The sequence below is a fragment of the Homarus americanus genome, unplaced genomic scaffold (assembly GCF_018991925.1).
Source record: "Homarus americanus isolate GMGI-L3 unplaced genomic scaffold, GMGI_Hamer_2.0 scaffold24260, whole genome shotgun sequence".
Taxonomy (NCBI): domain Eukaryota; kingdom Metazoa; phylum Arthropoda; class Malacostraca; order Decapoda; family Nephropidae; genus Homarus; species Homarus americanus.
Window position 1 is genome coordinate 4,515,746 of NW_024721079.1, and position 21,935 is coordinate 4,537,680.

Consider the following 21,935-nt stretch of genomic DNA (forward strand, 5'->3'; position numbering starts at 1 on the left):
TCCACCACACACACCACCCCCTCACCACCCACCATCCTCCAGCCTCACCACCCACCACCCGGAGATGAAAAACAATGTGAGGGCGGACGATGCTCTTGAGAACCATTACGACGACAAATCTTTCATCACAAGTTCCATCACCGTAGACAATGGCTCCAGTGATCCTTTATTTCCCCCATGAAGAAAAACTTTCCATTTGGCGAGAGAATGAAATCTGAAGTTTAAGAATGAAAAAAAAAAAGAATTAAATTTTGCCTTCATCATCTCCGGTTTAGCGTCCATGTTTCTCTAATAACGTGTTTGCACTTTGGCTTTCTCGTGCTGGCTTTCTCAGTCTCTCTCACCAACGATTATTTTACACTATTCAGCCGTAATAAATAAATAAATAGTCAAAGAGAAGAGAATATTCATATGACATTTTAAGACTAATTATTGGAAGTCTTTGAAACAGGTTAATTACATAAAGGTGTTAGTAGTCTTAAGGATGAATGATATGATGGTGAAATAGATAGATAAATAGATAGATAGATGGATAGATAGATAGATAGATAGATAGATAGATATGCGAGTGTGAGAAAGTTTGTCTCTATTGTACAGGTATTCTGATTCACGTGACTAATCATCTTATAACCATACAGGTAAATAACCATACAGGTAAATACTCGTATAAGTTAGAAAAAACAAGTCAGGTGTGTGTGTGTGTGTGTGTGTGTGTGTGTGTGTGTGTGTGTGTGTGCAGCCGAGGACCACCACCACACCAATTAAACCTGATGAACTTTGTAATGAAAAACACAATCGCTTTTTGATCAGCGTTTTCGATATAATTTTTTGACATCTATGGAATTAATGGTATGGCAGAACTATACGATAAAAAAAATGAGCTCGAATTTATGTATTTTATCGATAACAATCTTCCCACCCAACATATACTGCCGTGCCCTCATTGGCTGGCTGGCTGGCGGGATATGGGGGGGGGGAGGTGGAGGGAAGGGAGGGGGGAGGGGTGGAGGGGAAGGGAGGGGGGAAGGAGTGTAATTTGATTGTCGGTTCTCTCTGCATGGACGGGGAGCCGCTGGTATAATCACCGAGGTTGTGTATTACAATTTTAATTTTTATGACTTTAATCTAGAGGGTTTAAAAAAATATATAAATAAAAATAAACGGATATAAAAGAGGGTTTTTAGTCTGTATTGTTGTGTTAATATTTTTTTTATAGTCTGTTGTGTTAAATAGGGTTTTTATTCTTTTGTTATAAATCATGGTGCATTGTGGGTGTTCTAAGGACCTGTGTATGGGTGGTGGTGGTGGATCAGATTGACAGGTCCAGATCCTACTTTCTCCTTCGTTTCATGTATAAATAAAATATAAAATGTCCTTCCATTCTTGTTTTTTCTGACATATAATAAAAAAAACAAAATTAGTAATCTTTTTTATAACAGGATTCTTATTTCATCTAGTTCAATCGATCAAATGTTAACTTATCCTTTTGAGTACGATTACTTTAACATTTGAGTACGATGACACTAAACCTAACCCTTGAGTACGATACCCCCAATTTTTGGAGTACGATGAACTTAACCTTTGAATAAGAAGATACTAGGCCCAATTTTTTTGAGTACGATGACTGTAAGGTCCTCGTACTCAAGGGGTTGGTGCCATTGTACTCAGGTAGTTAATAGTATTCTTGTATGGTAAAGTTGTTGTTGTTGTTTTTTATTTCGTTGAATGGAATTTTGAGATAATTTTTATTTTATCTTTCTTGTTTTAGGTCAATTGGTAAGTGACCTGACCACAACACCTAGTGAGTGACATGATCCCAGCACCTTGACAGTGACATGACCCCCAGCACCTAGTAAGTAACATGACCCCAGCACCTAGTAAGTAACATGACTCCAGCACCTAGTAAGTAACATGACCCCAGCACCTAGTAAGTAACATGACCCCAGCTCCTAGTAAGTAACATGACCCCAGCACCTAGTAAGCACATGATCTCAGCCCTAGTAAGCAACATGACCCCTTCACCTAGTAGTAACATGACCCCAGCACCTAAGTAACATGATCCCAGCACCTAGTGTAAGTAACATGACCCCAGCACCTAGTAACATGACCCCAGCTCCTAGTAACATGACCCCCAGCCCCCAGTAAGTAACATGACCCCAGCACCTAGTAAGTAACATGACCCCAGCACCTAGTAAGTAACATGACCCCAGCACCTAGTAAGCAACATGACCCCAGCACCTAGTAAGCAACATGACCCCAGCACCTAGTAAGCAACATGACCCCAGCTCCTAGTAAGCAACATGACCCCCAGCTCCTAGTAAGTAACATGACCCCAGCATCTAGTAAGTAACATGACTCCAACACCTAGTGAGTAACATGATCCCAGGTGTATGTAATGACCTTCCGTGTAATGACTATAATTAATTAAAAGCTAAGCTAATATAAAAATCAAGCTACGAATGATTGATAATAACAGCCTTTACCTTCCCGCTCTCCTGTAGATAATGTTGACTGTCTTCTCTGTTGACCCGTCCGTCCGTCCGTCCGTCCGTCTGTGCAAAAACAAAACATGAAGGAACGTTTTGTTATTGGTTTTTAGAGGAATATGAGTTACTGTTTAAGGAAGAAAGTATTAGTTTGTTATCATTGTGGGTATTGTGTTTGTTTTGTGGGATTTTATTTAATAGTATTTAGTTAATATAAAGGTGAATAATAATTTAACCTATTAAGCAATTCGATTTATGAATATTTTGAATGAGTTAGAAAAAAATATACACACACACACATACACACATACACACACACACGCACACACGCACGCACACACACACACACACACGCACGCACACACGCACACACACACACACACACACACACACACACACCCACACACCAGTAGCAGCCTGTGGTGGTGGTGGTGGGTGAGGTAAGTGGTGATCAGGCCTGTCAGTGCAAGTCTTTAATTACGGGTTCCTGTCAGGTGCGTTGCCCATCTTAATTCTCCTGTAGCCAATACTAGTTCTCCTCTGCCCGCCCAGCGACACACACACACACATCCCTGCCCGCCCACACTGCTCACTCCTACAGTACTCACTCCCACACTGCTCACGCCCACACTGCTCACAGCCACACTATTCACACCACACTGCTCACGCCCATACTGCTCACGCCCACACAATAATGTACCTCTTCCAAGCCCTAGTATGTTAATATTCTCGTGTGTACTTTTATACTTCTGTTTACATGTCTTCTTTGTAACATTTAATAACACGTATAGAGAACACTCATCAACTGTGTTACTATATATAAACAAACAAGAAGAAAATATTATATAACTTGAACTAAACTAAAAGAATATACTAAATTGTATATTCTTAACCTCTTTAATAATAATAATAATAATAATAATGATAATAATAATAATAATAATAATAAAAATAATGATAATAATCAAATACATTTTAAATAATCACAGACATTATATAAATTTTCTCTTACGAATAAAGTCGCTAACTAACACCGTATATATATAAAAAAAACTACAATAAAGGAAAGTAATTACTACAGTTATAGAAATAAATGTAGAATAATTTCCTGTGCTAATAAAAATTAACAAAACACTTGAGAGAATAAATCGGTAATATTAGGTAATAAAGAACGTGGGGGGGACAGTAATGGTTGGTGGTATGTCACTCCGAGAGGTGGGTGACCCTGGCTCATGGCTCTGGCTACTGGTGGAGGTGGCTCACTTACTCACGGGTTGACTCACTCACTCACTGCTGTGAACCCTTCTTGTGTCATCTCCCTTGCTCATACTCACAGGAACACATTTACAGACACATATATAAAGACACAATTGGTTACAAACACAAAGAAAGACGTACATATATAGTACATAACTGGTATAAATATATAGATACAAAGACCACACACACACACACACACACACACACACACACACACACACACACACACACACACACACTCACACACACACACACACACACACGGATCATCTCTTCTGAGCAATGAATCACAACAACAGGCGTCATTTATTTGTTGTTGTTGTCGTGTTGTCACTTTGTTTCGTTCGTGACATTCCATCAGTTAGGGGCAGCGTGGATATAGTACACTGAAGATTAAGCCTTTGTGTGTGTGTGTGTGTGTGTGTGTGCGTGTGTGCATTCGTAAAAAGGTAGGATTGTGGACACTGTATTCGACCACCTTCACTCTCCCATCTGTAAAGTTAGGTATCTATCCATTTACAGCTGGGTGAACATAGGGTGCTCCGGGGCATGAACCAGTGACCCTTACAACAAGAGGCGAATGCTGTATCCACTCAGCCGCCGCGTCTCTCTCAATAATTATGTTTGGGCAATTAGGAGGTGAGCTCATTTAACCAGTCACCAACAGAGGTTTCTCCAGAACACCTGAAGATTAGACACCCTAATGCGTCCTGGAGGGATTAGGTTAGTTTAGGTTAGGTTGGGTTAAATTAAGTTAAGTTAGGTTAGGTTAGCATTAGTGTATAATCATCAAGTTATGAGGAGATAATCATCAGGTGATCCGACAGTACTCCTGACATGAGGGGACATGAGTTGTGTGGGGGTGAGACATGAGTTGTGTGGGGGGTGAGACATGAGTTGTGTGGGGGTGAGACATGAGTTGTGTGGGGGGTGAGACATGAGTTGTGTGGGGGGTGAGACATGAGTTGTGTGGGGGTGAGACATGAGAGGTGGGGGAGACATGAGTTGTGTGGGGGTGAGACATGAGTTGTGTGGGGGTGAGACATGAGTTGTGTGGGGGGGGTGAGACATGAGTTGTGTGGGGGGGTGAGACATGAGTTGTGGAGGGTGTGAGACAGAGTGTGTGGGGAGGGGTGAGACATGAGTTGTGTGGGGTGAGACATGAGTTGGGGGGGTGAGACATGAGTTGTGTGGGGGGTGAGACATGAGTTGTGTGGGGGTGAGACATGAGTTGTGTGGGGTGAGACATGAGTTGTGTGGGGGGTGAGACATGAGTTGTGGGGTGGACATAAGGGGGGTGAGACATGAGTTGTGTGGGGGTGAGACATGAGTTGTGTGGGGGGTGAGACATGAGTTGTGTGGGGGTGAGACATGAGTTGTGTGGGGGGTGAGACATGAGTTGTGTGGGGGGTGAGACATGAGTTGTGTGGGGGTGAGACATGAGTTGTGTGTCCTTCACCTTATAAGAGGTTAGGAGGATCGGTATTGTTATTGCTTTCATTTTCGTGTTTATCTCTTGATCTTGTTCTTCTTTTTGTGCTATTATTCTTCTTTTTACTTCTCCTCCTCCTCCATCTTTTTCTTCTTCTTCCTCCTCCTCCTCCTCCTCTTTCTTATTACTCCTCCTCTTCCTTCTGCTCCCTCTTCTTCTTCTTTATCACTGTCTTACTAATCCCTTGTCTGTTGTGGGATCGCTATTCGGGTCTCCGCTGTTATTGGTCCTCTTTATCCACTCTCTTTATTTATTGGTTTTATTTTACTGTTTTACCTTTTAATTATTTTGTGTTCGAGTGGACGAAGATTATAAACACCCCAGCTTATTTCACCTAACCTAACCTAACCTAACCTAACCTAACCTAATCTATCCCTCTCCCCCAGATAGCGTTAAAGTGTTTAATCTTAAAGTGAAATAAGAAGAAAAAAATAATGTGTAGTAATCAAGGGAAGTTCACTACTAGTGGTGTCCTGATAGCTTAATTAAGGCAACTACACAACACACACACACACACACACACACACACACACACACACACACACACACACACACACACACACACACACACACACACACACACATGATGATATTCACCGCCGCCAGTAGGAGGTTGCTGAGTAATGTGCAATGAGAGAAAGAAAAAAACTAATGATAATCTCGTGACAATTAGTGTTTCGTGTTATTATTTGCCAAGACAAACAGAATACAAATGGTGTTTGTCCCAGAGTCTCTCTTCGTAATAAAGCGGAGGGACTAAATGATTGGTAACTTATATACGAGTATGTGGGCCAGAATCGACACTTACTGGGAACTGGTGGTAGGTAGTTATTTTTGCACTTCAGGTCAGGTTAGGTTGGGTTAGGTTAGGTTAGGTTAGGTTAGGTTTGATCGAGGAGAAGGACACGAATGAGATGAGTGGAGGAGAAAGAGAGAGGAGAAGAGGACGATATAATATGTAATGAAGGAGATGCAAGGAAGGTGAGAAAGTGAGGGAGAACAAGAAGGACAAGGAGAAAGGGAAGGAGGAGGAGAAGAGAGAGAGAAGAGGATATTTTTCCTCGTCTGTCCTTCTCCTCCCCCTTATCCTCTCCTGTCCTCCTCTTGTCTTGTTGAGTCAGTCCCTAGTGTTGAGTCAGTCCCTAGTGTTGAGTCAGTCGCTGATGTTGAGTCAATGATGCTAATTCAGAAGTGGGGAGGTGGGGGGGAAGGTTAATAGGGGGGATGGAATGAGGAGGGCATGAATGGGTTCCGGTGATGAGAACTACCACTATCGGGTTCCAATAAGCGTGGCAGCCACCCTCATCACCCACACATTATCCCTATGTCCCTCCCCCTCAACCCCTCCTCCTCCCCCTCCCCCCACAAGGTGTTTTGGTGGCCACACTAATTTCCGGACCGGCAGCCGAATTGTCACAATGAGTCCCCAGGCTAAATTAGATCATGTTTAGTGGTAGGGTAAGGTAGGTTATATTTGGGTAGGTTAGGTTAGGTTACGTTATGTTTTGGGTAGATTACGTTAGAGGTAGGTTAGGTTAGTTTAGATTATAATATATGGATAGGTTAGGTTAGTTTGGGTTATGTTTTGGGAATAGGTTAGGTTAAGTTAGGTTAGGGGTAAGTTAGTTTGGGTTAGATGATATCAAACTTAGTGGGAGGTTAGGTTAGTTTAGGTCATGTTTTGGTGAGGTCACGATTTAGGTTAGGACTGTCTTTAGGTAGGCTTGAGGTACGAAAAGTTAGGTTAGGTTAGGGGCGAGTTTGTTATAATTTAGTTAGGTTAGGTTTAGTAAGGTTAGGTTAGGGGTGAGTTAGGTTAAGTAAGGTTAGGTTAGGGGTGAGTAAGATTTAGTTAGGTTATACTCCGGAAAGGTCAAATTTGGACAGGTTAAGATAAGTTAGTTAGGTTAGATAAGGTCAGGTCCCATATTCAGGTTATAGTGAGTCAGTGACCTTAATACTTTGTTACACTCTGAGTCATCACCCTCCCCCCTCATTAGCATCTATTCATAGTCGTGTGTATTGAAAATAAATCCACCTTTAACGAGCACACGTTAAGGTAAATCCACTTTAATTAATTTTTTCCGCTGGCTGAATTTTTTACCATATACAGGAGTATATCATCTTAGTGAATTATTTAGCTGAACGCAAACAAGAAATTCTTACATTAAAATATTATTTTTCTTTAATATGAATTTAAAAAGAGGCATACGGCGTGTTTATAAAGTCCCGAGTACACTTGTAAACTTTAATAACTTCATTTACACATGTGATAAAAATTAATAATCTGTAAATATTATATAAAAGGCAAAAGTTTCATGAAAGTTTAGTACAATTACTCCATATGTTTAAATCCTTCAATATAACTGCCATCTTACATGATATATATTTTACACAGGTTATGGGAGCAGTAAGTTAAACGCGGCAGGATAGCACCGTAGAGTTTGACTTGTGTCCGCTTTACCATATTTCAGCGTACAGAGATAATTGGTACTTAAATTACAAATAAAGAGAGAGAAGAGGTATTGCGTGAGTGTGTGTGTGTGTATGTGTGTGTGTGTGTGTGTATGTGTGTGTGTGTGTGTGTGTATGAATGAATGAATGTGCGTGTGTATGAGTGCCTATGCGTTTTTATGAGTGCATGTATGTGTGTATATATATATATATATATATATATATATATATATATATATATATATATATATATATACATGAAGCTGTCATTGAAGAAGAATAAGAATACCTAGCAACTCTTCCCAGTAATGACATCAACGTTACCGACATAACACTAGACCAATATTACGCTGCGTCACAAGAGCTCCTAATCTATTTACGGAAATTGGTAAAGAAGAGTAGAGACTAATGGAGTGAGTGGGGGAGTGGGAGGAGAGGGAACATTATCCTCCTGGTGGCGATGTGGAAACTAGCGGGAAAATGTGGACACAACTAGATGATGTTAAAAGTTTGCCCATTGAAACGTGACAGTGAGCAAAAGTTGAACCCAAAATAACTAAGGAAAAAAATATATATATATGTATATAATCCAAGTACAGGAAACAGGTTGGTGATAATCAAGGGGAGGGGGGGGGAGCATAGGAGAGAGGGATCACATTCATTAGCTTGAGCCTCGTATGAATATTTTTTTTTAAAGAGACAAATGGTGATGTAGGAAGAGCTTGTTCCTCCTTACTAATATACGAGTGAATGAAATTTGTATCGGGGGGAAAAACATGATAGAAATAACTTGTTGGTTGAGAAGTGAGTCACTATGAGGTTCTGGATGATAGGTTGAGTAAAGGCGTGATGCTTGTAAGGCGAGTGAGTTACTATAACCCCATGGCGTTACTCATTTGTTTCAGTATAACCTCCTGCTGAATTACCATTCCCTCATCCAGATAATTAAAGTATGCATAATTTTGCTCAAACCTCCTCACAGGCCTGAACCTCTGCACCACAACACTGTATGATATCTTCAACACTATCGCCACAATGATGTTTTTTTTTTTCGCTGTAGATTTTTCGAATGGCAAAACTTGAGAATTGGTGGATCTTCTATCAGCGGAATGGCTAATACTGACCCACACTTGTGCCACATTTATACCACAAAAATACAACTTTACAATATATATATATATATATATATATATATATATATATATATATATATATATATATATATATATATATACACATATATACACATATATACACATATATACATACCACAACTCTTCCACATCTAAACCACAAAATACCTCAATTATACCACAATTGTACCACAATTATACCATGAATGTAGTTCCTCAACGGCTGACAATTAGTAAGGAGGGTAAGGAAAGTTGCGCAGGTTACCAGCACAGACTTTTCAATCTCCTTAACTAACATAATAAATCAAGAAGAGTGTTGAGGGTGTAACTCAGTCACCTACGTCCATAATAAATCTCAAGTTGAAGGAAAAGAATCAATGTGGTTTTGTTTAGCTTCTGATCACAGTGAGGAGGTCTGAATACTTGAGGTAGGCGTACTGTATGGTTAATAAACTTGAGGTAGGCGTACTGTATGGTTAATAAACTTGAGGTAGGCGTACTGTATGGTTAATAAACTTGAGGTAGGCGTACTGTATGGTTAATAAACTTGAGGTAGGCGTACTGTATGGTTAATAAACTTGAGGTAGGCGTACTGTATGGTTAATAAACTTGAGGTAGGCGTACTGTATGGTTAATAAACTTGAGTTAGGCGTACTGTATGGTTAATAAACTTGAGGTAGGCGTACTGTATGGTTAATAAACTTGAGGTAGGCGTACTGTATGGTTAATAAACTTGAGGTAGGCGTACTGTATGGTTAATAAACTTGAGTTAGGCGTACTGTATGGTTAATAAACTTGAGGTAGGCGTACTGTATGGTTAATAAACTTGAGGTAGGCGTACTGTATGGTTAATAAACTTGAGTTAGGCGTACTGTATGGTTAATAAACTTGAGGTAGGCGTACTGTATGGTTAATAAACTTGAGGTAGGCGTACTGTATGGTTAATAAACTTGAGGAAGGCGTACTGTATGGTTAATAAACTTGAGGTAGGCGTACTGTATGGTTAATAAACTTGAGGTAGGCGTACTGTATGGTTAAGAATTATAGGATCGTGATGAAAAAACGTCCACCAATCTGTTTATCTGAAGTCATAACCCGGTAATAGCTTGGAGGTGGTGCTGGTACAGGTAGCAGGGGGAGGTTACCGAGTGTTCATCATAGTGAAGTTGAACTTATCATCTGTGTGTCATTAATGTCATGTTGGGAGTCTCTCTACCTGTGTGTGTGTGTGCGTCATGACCCTGAGGCATGACGATACACAGTCAACAGTCTCTGACATGACATTTAGGTACAACAACACAGTTAACAGTATCTGGCATGACAGTGAGGTAGAACAACACACTTAACAGTCTCTGGCATGACAGTGAGGTAGACCAACACAGTTAAAAGTCTCTGGCATGACACTGAGGTCGACCAACACAGTTAACAGTCTCTGGCATGACAGTGAGGTAGACCAACACAGTTAACAGTCTTCGGTATGACAGTGAGGTAGACCAACACACTTAACAGTCTCTGGCATGACAGTGAGGTAGACCAACACAGTTAACAGTCTCTGGCATGACAGTGAGGTAGAACAACACAGTTAACAGTCTCTGGCATGACAGTGAGGTAGACCAACACAGTTAACAGTCTCTGGCATGACAGTGAGGTAGACCAACACAGTTAACAGTCTCTGGCATGACAGTGAGGTAGACCAACACAGTTAACAGTCTTTGGTATGACAGTGAGGTAGACCAACACACTTAACAGTCTCTGGCATGACAGTGAGGTAGACCAACACAGTTAACAGTCTCTGGCATGACAGTGAGGCAGACTTAACACAGCACAGTCTCTGCATGACACTGAGGTAGACCAACACACTTAACAGTCTCTAAGCATGACAGTGAGGTAGAGACCACCACACTTAACAGTCTGGTATGACAGTGAGGTAGACCAGCACTGAACAGTCTCTGGCATGACAGCAGAGGACCAACACATTTAACAGTCTCTGGCATGACACTGAGGTAGACCAACACAGTTAACAGTCTCTGGCAGCACAATTATAGTAGACTACCATGAGCATGAGACAACACAGAAGTCTCAAAATAGTGAGATCACATATTTAACAGTCTCTGGCATGACAGTGAGGTAGACCAACACACTTAACAGTTCCCTGCATGACAGTGGGAGGTAGACTAAACACAGCACAGTCTCTGGCATGACACAGTGAGGTAGACCAACACACTTACCACAGTCTCTGGCATGACACTGAGGTAGACCAACACAGTTAATAGCCCTGGCATGACAGTGAGGTAGACCAACACAGTTAACAGTCTCTGGCATGACAGTGAGGTCGACCAACACACTTAACAGTCTCTGGCATGACAGTGAGGTAGACCAACACACTTAACAGTCTCTGGCATGACAGTGAGGTAGACCAACACAGTTAACAGTCTCTGGCATGACAGTAAGACAAAACAACAGTCAATAGGCACGGTCACCTCATCAGCAACAGTAAAGGTACATAAATCCGTCTTACCAAGGGAGATGGAAGACCCGGATTATTAATGAGTTTAATTATAAATATGACCTAGAAGATGATTAGGTCGTATTTTGGGCCCAACATCCCACCATCTTCAGGCCATTTCTGTTCTCCTTCATTAATCATTGATCCTTCCGCCCTATAATCATGTCCTTCATTATCATTCTTTATTAATCATTTGTTATTAACCCAGAGAGAAAAATGATCAGACGGGGAGGATAATTAGGATGAAAAATTATCGTATAGTCTCGATGTTTTAAATTTATTATCGGGATGATTATAAATACTGTTCTGAGGTAAGAGGTGAACGATGATGAGTCAGGTATAGTGTTTATGTTCTGTGCTTAATGTAGTGTGTGTGTGTGTGTGTGTGTGTGTGTGTGTGTGTGTGTGTGTGTGTGTGTGTGTGTGTGTGTGTGTGTGTGTGTGTGTGTGTGTGTGTGTGTGTGTGTGTGTGTGCATTAAGTGCATATGTGTGTGTATAAAAAATCTAATCTTTATCTCAACCGTCTAATTGTCTCTACACCTCCTCCTCCTCCTCCTCCTCCTCCTCCTCCTCCTCCTTTAATCCGCCCGATATAAGTAAAAGAGCAATTAAGGTGATAGATATTGTCATTGTGTTCAAGTCAATAACAATAAATTCAATAACGAAGAGACGGAGCGAAATTGAAGTCAGTATCCAGAGAAGAGTTAAAAAACTATATAAATTGATGTAAGTGTTGCAGGAGTTGTATATATAAATGAAAAACTAGATGTATGAATGAATAAAAGTTGATATGATGTTATACAATATTATGGTATGTAATTAGATAGAAAGATAGATAGATAGATAGATAGATAGATAGATAGATAGATACAAGAGATTGCGGTGTGCCCAGTGAAAGTTTGAACGCTTGTGCTTGGCTAGCGTACAGCGAATGAGGGTGCGCCAAGTCCGTAGACTTGCATCGTTTTCCATCGTAAATAAAATGGTTAATTAATGCCTTCCTAAAGAAACCATCGTCATGGGACCAGGTTTATTCCACTCTATGAATTTTTTTGCGGTTTTTCCACCAAGTTTGATGAAAAACGATTGTGCCGTTTCGGCTGCCCAGAACAGACTGACAGACACACGCCTAGTCCTATAGTATATTAGATAGGTAGATCGATAAATACGAGTAGATAGATAGATCGATAAATACGAGTAGATAGATAGATAGATAGACAAGGAAAAGTAATCGTCATTAATCGTTATAACAATTAGGTAAAGTAATCGTCATTAATCGTTATAACAATAAGGTAAAGTAATCGTCATTAATTGTTATAACAATAAGGTAAAGTAATCGCCATTAATCGCTATAACAATAAGGCTAATTATAATCGCAGCGTAATCGGTAACCATTAAACAATAAGGTAAAGTAATCGTCATTAATCTAAGGTAAAGTAATCGCATTAATCGGGTAAGTAATCACAATATCTGCCTTCATTATTTATTTTTAACTCAATATCGAAATATAATTCTCATTTAGGAAACATGATTTAACGTTTTAAATCTAATAATTCCCGTAATTCCCAGCCAATATAGGTAAGGAAGTATGATCCTAATTAAGCCTTATGATTTGGCATTTTAAGTATGGGTCCTTAAATTATAAGACCACACATTATTGTTATTTATACATTAAAATGAATAACGAGTAAATTACGGATATTAGACTTGAAATATTAAATCATAAGGCTTAATTAGACTCGTACTGCCTCACCTGTATTGTTTTAAAATACATAGATATTACTAACCAATATCTCTGGCGGTCTGGGCCTTTTAAAGCCATTACTGGTAATTTTACGACACAAAACACCGCAAGTGAGGGAAATATTATTGTGAACTGGCCCTAAAATGACTCAGTGAGGCCAAGATGTGTGTGTGTGTGTGTGTGTGTGTGTGTTACCTTAGCTATTAATGATGGTAGCGTTATGGTGGTTAATCTTCAGGTGAAATAACCTGTAATCCTCAGGTGAAATAATCTGGGGTGTCTTCTCATCAGCTAATCCCCCCCAAAAAAAATTTTACTCAAATTTACGAATGAATTTCTGTCCACATATTTTGGGTCACGGCTCATCTGACACTGACGATCATATGTGACAATAGTTTTTGTCGTTCTAGGTCACAACTGCCTTAGCCTTGACATCAGCAGTGAGTGATTCTTGATCCCCCAGAACAAACTCGAGGGAAGTTCATCCATCCTGGGGACCAACAATCTCTCTTGTACCCGGGATCAACAAAAATTCCAAAAGTTAGTTAGAAAAGAGAATCGAATTAACGTTTAGGTTGGGAGAAAGATTACAGGGGTTCCTCGCTTATGTTTTGTTTGTTGTGTTTGTTTTATTGGTTGGTTCAAAGTGTCATGTTGTTGTTGTTGATTTTTTTTTAGGGGAGGGAATCTGTCTGTGTTGTTGGATATGTTATGGAATATATGTGTGTGTGTGTGTGTGTGTGTGTGTGTGTGTGTGTGTGTGTGTGTGTGTGTGTGTTTTCTTCTCTCTGTGGACCAGACTTCGTGCTTCACGCCCCACGAGAGTCAAACATCGACAAGTTTAAGAAATAAAATTGGTGAATCAGTAACAATCCGTTGTTGTTTGTTAACTTTATTTATCTTAACTAGATGACATAGGCAGCGTGATCCAGTTGCGTGTGCAGCTCTACGTGTGGCTTTTACAATGACGGAGAATGTCACTGACGGACCAAAACAATTCATTGTAAATTTTGATAAAGAAAGGTGAAGTAATAATTAAGTAAACATGCAAAGATTTTAACTGTTTTTATTTTTTCAGTAGTATGACAAGACATACAGTACATACATACATACATACATACATACATACATACATACATACATACATACATACATGCATACATACATACATACATACATACACTTACACTATATGTGTGTGTAGTATATGCATGCCATAAATATACATATGAAAATGTTCTGTATACACTGCACTTACCGGCGTGTTGTGTGTCTTGCATGTATGTATTGTATATCTGTATGTGTCTCGGTGCCCACAGGTGAGGGTGAACAGCACAGAAGGTGTAGTACGGTACAATTAATGCATCTTAGAACCAAATTCGATTATCATCAATAATTTCCTCACAAACTTTGACAATAAATTTCCTAATACCGGATGATGGATGGCTGGGACAGTGAGTAAGAAGTTTCAAGTCATACTTCCATAATGGCGGAGAAAAAAAATCAAATCATGGTTTTATTACCATCGAGCTTGTGCCATTAGTCGCTAAATGATGGCAATCTGTTCGTCATTAGTGAAATTATAATTGATTACCAAAGTTCGTGCAAGTCTTTCATATTCTTTCTTTCTTGCTGGGAGGGGGAAAATTTTACATTCAATATCGACAGAGAAGACGATAGTTAGCAAAACTTACTTTATGGTGGCAAGCGATAGTTAGTTTTCCTTCTGGGCAACACGATATACTACCACACCGCTTACAATATATTATGTATCCTTAGGTTCATTAACACACATATACTGTATATAAAAAGAAACATATGTATCAATAGGTGAATAAGAAATTAGGTGATAAGAACCGAAGAGGGAAGGGAATGATTTGAGCTGAAGTTGATTAAAGAAAATGGAGGAGCCGTGTGTGGAAGGGGAGACTCAAGCCAAGGTATGGGGAAGAGGCGCCTTCTTTATCCTGTTGTGTAGGAGGGTGGTGGTGGTGATAGTGATGGTGGTGGTAGTGGTGATAGTGTAATGATGATGGTGTTGATCTTAATTGTGATAATGATGATGGTGGTGGTGATGATGAAGAAGATTGGTGATGGTAATAATGATTGTGAAAATAATGATGATTAGTGAAGATGTTAATAATAATAATAATGAAAAAGGATGAGGATAATGATGAATCAGTAACGAAAATAACGAGACAGAAAAAATTTAACCTAACCTAACCGAAACTCGCTCACAAATCCCTCCTTCCCTCCCTCTCCCTACCCCTAATAGAGGTAATTAAACACACCAATTAACCCCCACCCCCCCAAAAAAAAAATAATCCCATCCCCTGAAAGACGATTATACAGAAACATTTAAACCTTAGAACAACAGTCATATCTGAACCCCCTAAAAATAAAGACTATTACATAAAGGTCAAATTTTAAAAAAACAAAAAATATTAATAAAATAATAATAATAATAATAATAATAATAATAATAATAATAATAATAATAATAATAATAATAATAATAATAATAATAATAATAAAGGGCAGAGACTGGACCATATTGACCTAAGACGAGACCAAGAGAGGACCAACTCATATAGGTTCCATGAGATTAAAGAAATAAGACCAAACACTAAATGGACCGATGAAATTACTGGGAGAAGTTTGGAGGCGCTCAAGTGGTGTGGAGGAAAGACTGCAGATTGTGGACGTACGTGAGAAAAGGTTTTATAAGTTATGATGATCAAGAGTATAATGTATATACTGTATGTGTGTGTGTGTGTGTGTGTGTGTGTGTGTGTGTGTGTGTATTAACGCAGAGTATAGGGGCTGGGGTGTAGAAGAATATGAGTGTACTTACCGCGGTGAAGGAGGTGGCTTGTGGGTGTGTATCCTTGAGCAGGTCACAGTGGTAGCAGGGCGCGCGCTGGCTCACCACGCCTTCCGCCCACGCCAACACGCACCACACCACCACCACGCCTGCCACGCCACCCATCTGTAACACGAAAACAAGAGAAAAGTGTTAGTTATGTTGACCTTGATGGATTGTTGTCGAAAATATGAATTACCTGAAATTTAGTCCCACCTTCAGATTATTTCACTTGATGATTAAACACTGTAACTCTACCTGAGGGTGTTAGGTTAAGGTAAGTTGGTGTTCGGTTATGTTAGTTTAAATTAGGATAGCGTTAGGTTAAGGTAAGTTGGTGTTCGGTTATGTTAGTTTAAATTAGGATAGCGTTAGGTTAAGTTAAGTTGGTGTTCGGTTATGTTAGTTTAAATTAGGATAGCGTTAGGTTAACTTAAGTTGGTGTTCGGTTATGTTAGTTTAAATTAGGATAGCGTTAGGTTAGGTTAAGTTAGGTTTGGTAAAGTTAGGTTTGGTAAAGTTAAGTTAAATTAGGTTAGCGTCAGGGTAAGTCAGGTTAGGTTAGGTTAGCGTTAGAGTAAGTTAGGTTAGGTTAGCGGTAGGGTAAGTTGGGTTAGGTTAGGTTAGCGTTAGGGTGTTAAATCATCAGGTAAAAAAATAAAACTGGGGTGTCTAATCTTCAGGTAAACCGAGAATACTTAATATCCCTGGGGTAATGAGCTACTGATGAAACAACCAACACTGGCCGCGTCAGGTGATAAAGGCTGTCACCACAACACGACCTCAACACTAGTCACCTAGGACGAACTATCACACATCCACCTAAGCGACCACTACCCCGCTGGTTTGTTCATCAATGTTATATAAACCTCTGATAACGAGAGGTTAGAGGAGGCCAGCATCTTTTTATAATGTTAAGGTATTATTGACTTATATGAAGACAGTAATACGTAGCTCCTTTTTATGTTACGTATAGTTAAGGCGCATGTTTTTTTTTTTTATATATACACGGTATCCAATATATTCTTAACGTAAGTAGTGTTGTTATAATCCGTGTCCATATATTTTGTAAACTATTCGTGGGTCGGTTATTTTCCACTCCCTCCGACTCCCTGTATGAGTGAAGGTGTAAAGTAACAAAACAAAGAAATATAGTAAATTGGTTAACCTTCTTCACTTATTGAAAACGTTGCATAAAATATGAAAACAGGTGAACAAAATAGCATTCACCCGCTACAAGGGGGTTTAAATGGTCCGCGCTTCCTGCAGGGGAGCTCTGCTGGGCCATGTGTTGCTCGCTGTTCCTTGCTTTACAATCATCTACACATTTTTTTTCTCTTCTATGTATTTCATTTGAGTTGTCGTTATATACTGTAGGAAAGGCAGAATGGTAGTTAAATTATATCCTTGTATAAACGTTAGGGTTGTTATTGGTATATTTTTGTATAATATTAAAGATCGTCATCAGTGTGGTTTGTCATTTTCTTATAATTCATATAAGGAGAGATGTTATGAAGGTGAACTTAAGATATCTGATGGCCGGTATTAAGGCGGCCACCAAGGCGGAAGTTTCTTGTTAGTTCAGTATGAAGGAAGGACCGGATAGGTAGCCAACCGCACTGGTTAATCATTACCCAAGAAAACGATCCATCAGTTCCCATTTACTGGTGGGTAGACTGAAGAAAAAGGCGATGACCAATTTACCCAGGGATCGAACCCAGCATCACTAGGATGCGAAGCGAGTATGAACACCATTACACCACAGCTCACATACCGCTTATAATGGTATATACTTGCCAACACTAAATTAACAAATAACTAATAAAAAAATAATACCATTAAAACTTATCAAGTAGCCCATTAAAATGTGATACAACTTATCATATAATAAATAATAATTAATAAACCCACTGCATGTATATCAGTCCTACCAGATAAAAAAATAAATGAAAATAATATATGTATATACACCACATTTTTTTTTAAATACTTTATGTAATGAAATTTGGTTTAGACGAGCCGACAGTGACACCTAATATATTTCTATCATGGACGAGAGTAATAGGTGTTGACTGTTGATTCTTTCATTAATGTGTATGTATGATTTTCACTCTTGATGTGTAGCTTATGTATTTTTTGATTAATTTGTATGTTTGTTTGAATTAATGTGTGTGTGTTTTTTTAGCAGTGTATAATGTATGTATGTTTCAAACTGATGTGTGTGTGGATACCGTTAATATTACTTGGCTGTGGATACTGTTAAATATTACTATACTGTGGATACTGTTAAATATTACTATACTGTGGATTACTGTTAAATATTACGAGGCTGTGGATTACTGTTAAATGTTACGAGGCTGTGGATACTGTTTAATGAGTTTTCCCAATATTCTGTAAAATATGTCGTAGTATTAGATCATTTTCTCTCTGCCAGCCTATAGGGACAAAGAGATTGTTTTTATCGAGTAACTATAACAATACACATAATATTGTACATCTCTATCAATAGTAATTATATTATTTCGGCCATGAAACCTGGTTAATTAATGTTCCGTGCAAATGTACTTAGTCTAATGTGCTTAGTATAATGAGATATTACTGCCTGAAGTACTAATGGTCCATTTTGCTGGCTGTTTGATACAACTTTTGACTTTTATGTATATCGGTCATCCATCCCCTTACAACATCACTGCCAGTCCTCGATATAACGAAACACTGTATATAAGCTTACCAGTCATATTATACCCTGCTGGCCGTTTGATTTACTTTTAAGTTATATACCATACAAGAAAGGTAAATTACAGGTATACTTACAAAGATTAATGTTTACCTGGTCACCTGAGCTGGGCTGCAGGTGCGACGTCAGACTGCCGGAAATTAATACATGGCTCCAGTAATTTTAATCAGTGGCAGGTGAAGCTACAGTATTTGGAAATTTAATAACATTAAAAAGAATATTTCTCGAGAACCTTAGAAAAATCGTTGATGCAAATGTCACACCTTCACTGTCTTCAAGTATTGGCGAGTGTGAATGTCATGCCAGGTGTCTGTGTCCCTCTTCAATGCTTCTCGTCCCTGTCTCAGCCTCGGGTGTTTCCTACAGGTAAAGTCCACTCATACGCCTACAGGTGAGACAGGTATTCTAGGCCTGTTATGTACTATAGCCTGAGAGCCACATGTCACTCCCTTCATCCCCGCCAGCAGCTCCCTTGGTACTTGATCTGTTTCCTGCTAGGTTCACCTCCTTCCTGCTGCTGTACTTCTCCTACTGTTTACTTGTTTTTACTCTTAAGACTCACTGTTACTTTTGTAAATATATATTTCACAATTCTCGTGATATCATTTGCTTCACCCAGGACAACGGCATTGACATTCTAGTCTCTATACTCTCGATCTGTTGTTTGTTTACACCACCGACATACTGTATCCATGTGTTTATCACCAGAGATCCTCATTCATTAGTCTTGGACCTTTCTCTCTTGTACGCTGGTAAATGTTAAGACGTTTTCTGCATTAAGTATTCTCGGGCCCCTCAGATAGGTCGTCCAACCATCCAGAAGCTACAGTAAAAATTGTATTTACTTTACATGCATGTGTCTCTCTCCCGCACTGCTCTTAACTACACCACAACTCACCAATCCCCTGCGACCTATTTATGCCATATTTATATTTCTTTCTCTCCAACATTTGTGTCAACGCTCACATATTAAAACACATAAGTTTCTCCCAAAGTCGCGGGGAGTCTAGAAGGACATTTTGTATTTACATGACCACAGGCGGGGCCACGTTTTCTCTGTGGTGGTGGTGGTGGTGAGGGAGTCTTATCTGTGGGGTGGAGGGGTGTGGGCCTCTTAACTATGGAGGGATAATCTTCATTTTCATTACTGTTGTTGCAGTGTATGACGTGATTCAGTATGAACAAGTGCACTGTACGTCGTTATGATACTGTAGCATAATTCTTATTATTGGCATTTCGAAAAATCATATCTGTTTTTAGTGTCTAAATATTTTTAAAAATATTAAAAAATGACAAATGAGAGTTAAGAGACATTTTAATAGAACTAGATTTCTATATATAATAAAAAATTGCGTGACGAGTAATTAAATGAGAACAGTAATAACATAAATATAGGCTGATGGCTGTCGTGTATTGGAGACGATGGGAGTTAACCAAATTTTATGAAAATCGTTTTTAAGCCCCAAAATCAGGAATGTGTGATTCACTCCCTTAACACAAAATCTCTCGCCTCTTTAAAGTTGTGCGCGAATGGTGGACATAAACAAATAAAGTACCTGTGTTATATTGGTGGAGAGGTGAACACTGGGGCTTTGGTAGTTTATGAAAGTTAGGGTAGGCTAGTTTGTCCTGGTTAAGTTAAGGTAGTTAGGGCCGTTCAGGTATTTTGGTAAAACTTCCCATTCATTGATGTATTTTTCTTGATTATTGATGACTTAAATACGTGTTTAAAGACCTTAGTTGCTAATATGAAGTAAAACCTTATGGCATCAGCAAGATATCTCCAGGAGACTGTATGTTCCAACTCTGCTAAAGTAGTAATGTGACATTGTACCTAAATTACTTCACTTTTAACTTGAGTGAGAAGTCAAAATAAGGTAACATTACAGTGATACTAGACTGAAACCAAACATTCTCGTAATTCAATCCAGGAGAAAATAGTTTATCGTAAGAAACATTTAAAATACTGTACAGACGTCGGCCTTCAGAGATGAGTGTAAACACCCCACTTTTATTCACACTTTTCTTTCTTCAACATTTTCTTTTAATATATTTTCGTGTTAGCTTGACGGTATATTAAGACACGCCCTTCATGTTTAGATTATGATGAGGTCCAGTCCTTCAAGTGTGTTGTGAATGAGACATTGTTCCCCAGCTTATTTCGTCTCAAGGCTTCACCCTGATAAACACTTTCGTTATCTACTTAATTTTGTTTATCTTTTTATTTATTTAAAATGGAATGAAACTGTTTATTGTGATTTATGCATATTTCTAATGTCTAATCAGAGCTGTTGACAGGCCTTTATAGTCAAGATCTACTCCTCTTCACAACACTATATGGTACTAAGTAAGCAGGCAGGCGACTTTTAACATAAAATGAACTCAAAGCTCTGTGAATAGGTCGTCTTTATTCGGCCAGTGCTTGTACGGTCATCTCTTGCAGGTCAACACGGCTGGAAACGACTATTTCAGCTACCTGCTCAGGTAAGTTGGTCCACACCTCAACACCAATAACTTTCTTTTTCGCTTTCTTCTTGAATTCAATTTACGTTTCTGTTTCCTTCATATAATTCATCACATGATTTCCTTCTCCTTTTCAGTGGTTATCACCTCACACATCAGGATGACAGCGTGACCATATCTGCATAAATAAGAACATCGTCAGTAGAGAGGAAAGCTATGGAGACAAGTCGTTGATGTACAGTACACTATATGAAGAACAGGAGCAGACCTTCTGAAATGCCGCTTAACACTGCAGCATAGACTAGACTACAGGTCCACGAGTCCGACTATTTTCACCAATCCGAATCTGGTATATACGTCTCTGATAAAACCATATTAGTTGAAAATGAATATATGATTATTCTTCAAGTTGGTTCAGACTGAGGTTCGATTTATTGACCTGTAAGGAGTGGGAAAGACAGCCGAGTGTCACCTGGTAGGACTGGCTGGAAACAATACAAAGGTCTGAGTTAAGGGCGTCTTGAAAATGGTTCTATAATACAGGAGAGTTGTGAGCACTGATCCAGGCACTCGTGGGGATAGAGGGGGGGGCATTCGGTGGGGATAGGAGGGAGGGGGCGCTCGTCACTAGGTGGTACACATACAGTACAGCTCACCTGGCATTGAGATGACCATTAAGAAAAAATATATACAGTGAAAAAGCTCGTACTCTTACGTGAGCAAAATAAATCAAAATTTCATAAAAAATCTCTCTCTCTCTCTCTCTCTCTCCAATTTTAGCTAATGCTTCTCCCTG

At 39.2% G+C, this 21,935-nt stretch overlaps 1 protein-coding gene across 1 annotated transcript in view; it reads right to left on the minus strand.

Moving 5' to 3' along the window:
- Positions 1-19,394, minus strand: part of LOC121861342 (CCN family member 5-like) — a 47,287-nt gene extending 27,893 nt beyond the window's left edge. Inside the window, exons 1-3 of the mRNA XM_042358991.1 lie at positions 19,362-19,394; positions 15,931-16,065; positions 2,484-2,552 (exon numbers count right to left, since the gene is read on the minus strand). Of these exons, the coding sequence (XP_042214925.1) occupies positions 2,484-2,552; positions 15,931-16,065; positions 19,362-19,394 (237 nt within the window). The remainder of the gene's footprint in view (positions 1-2,483; positions 2,553-15,930; positions 16,066-19,361) is intronic.
- Positions 19,395-21,935: the final 2,541 nt, after the last annotated feature.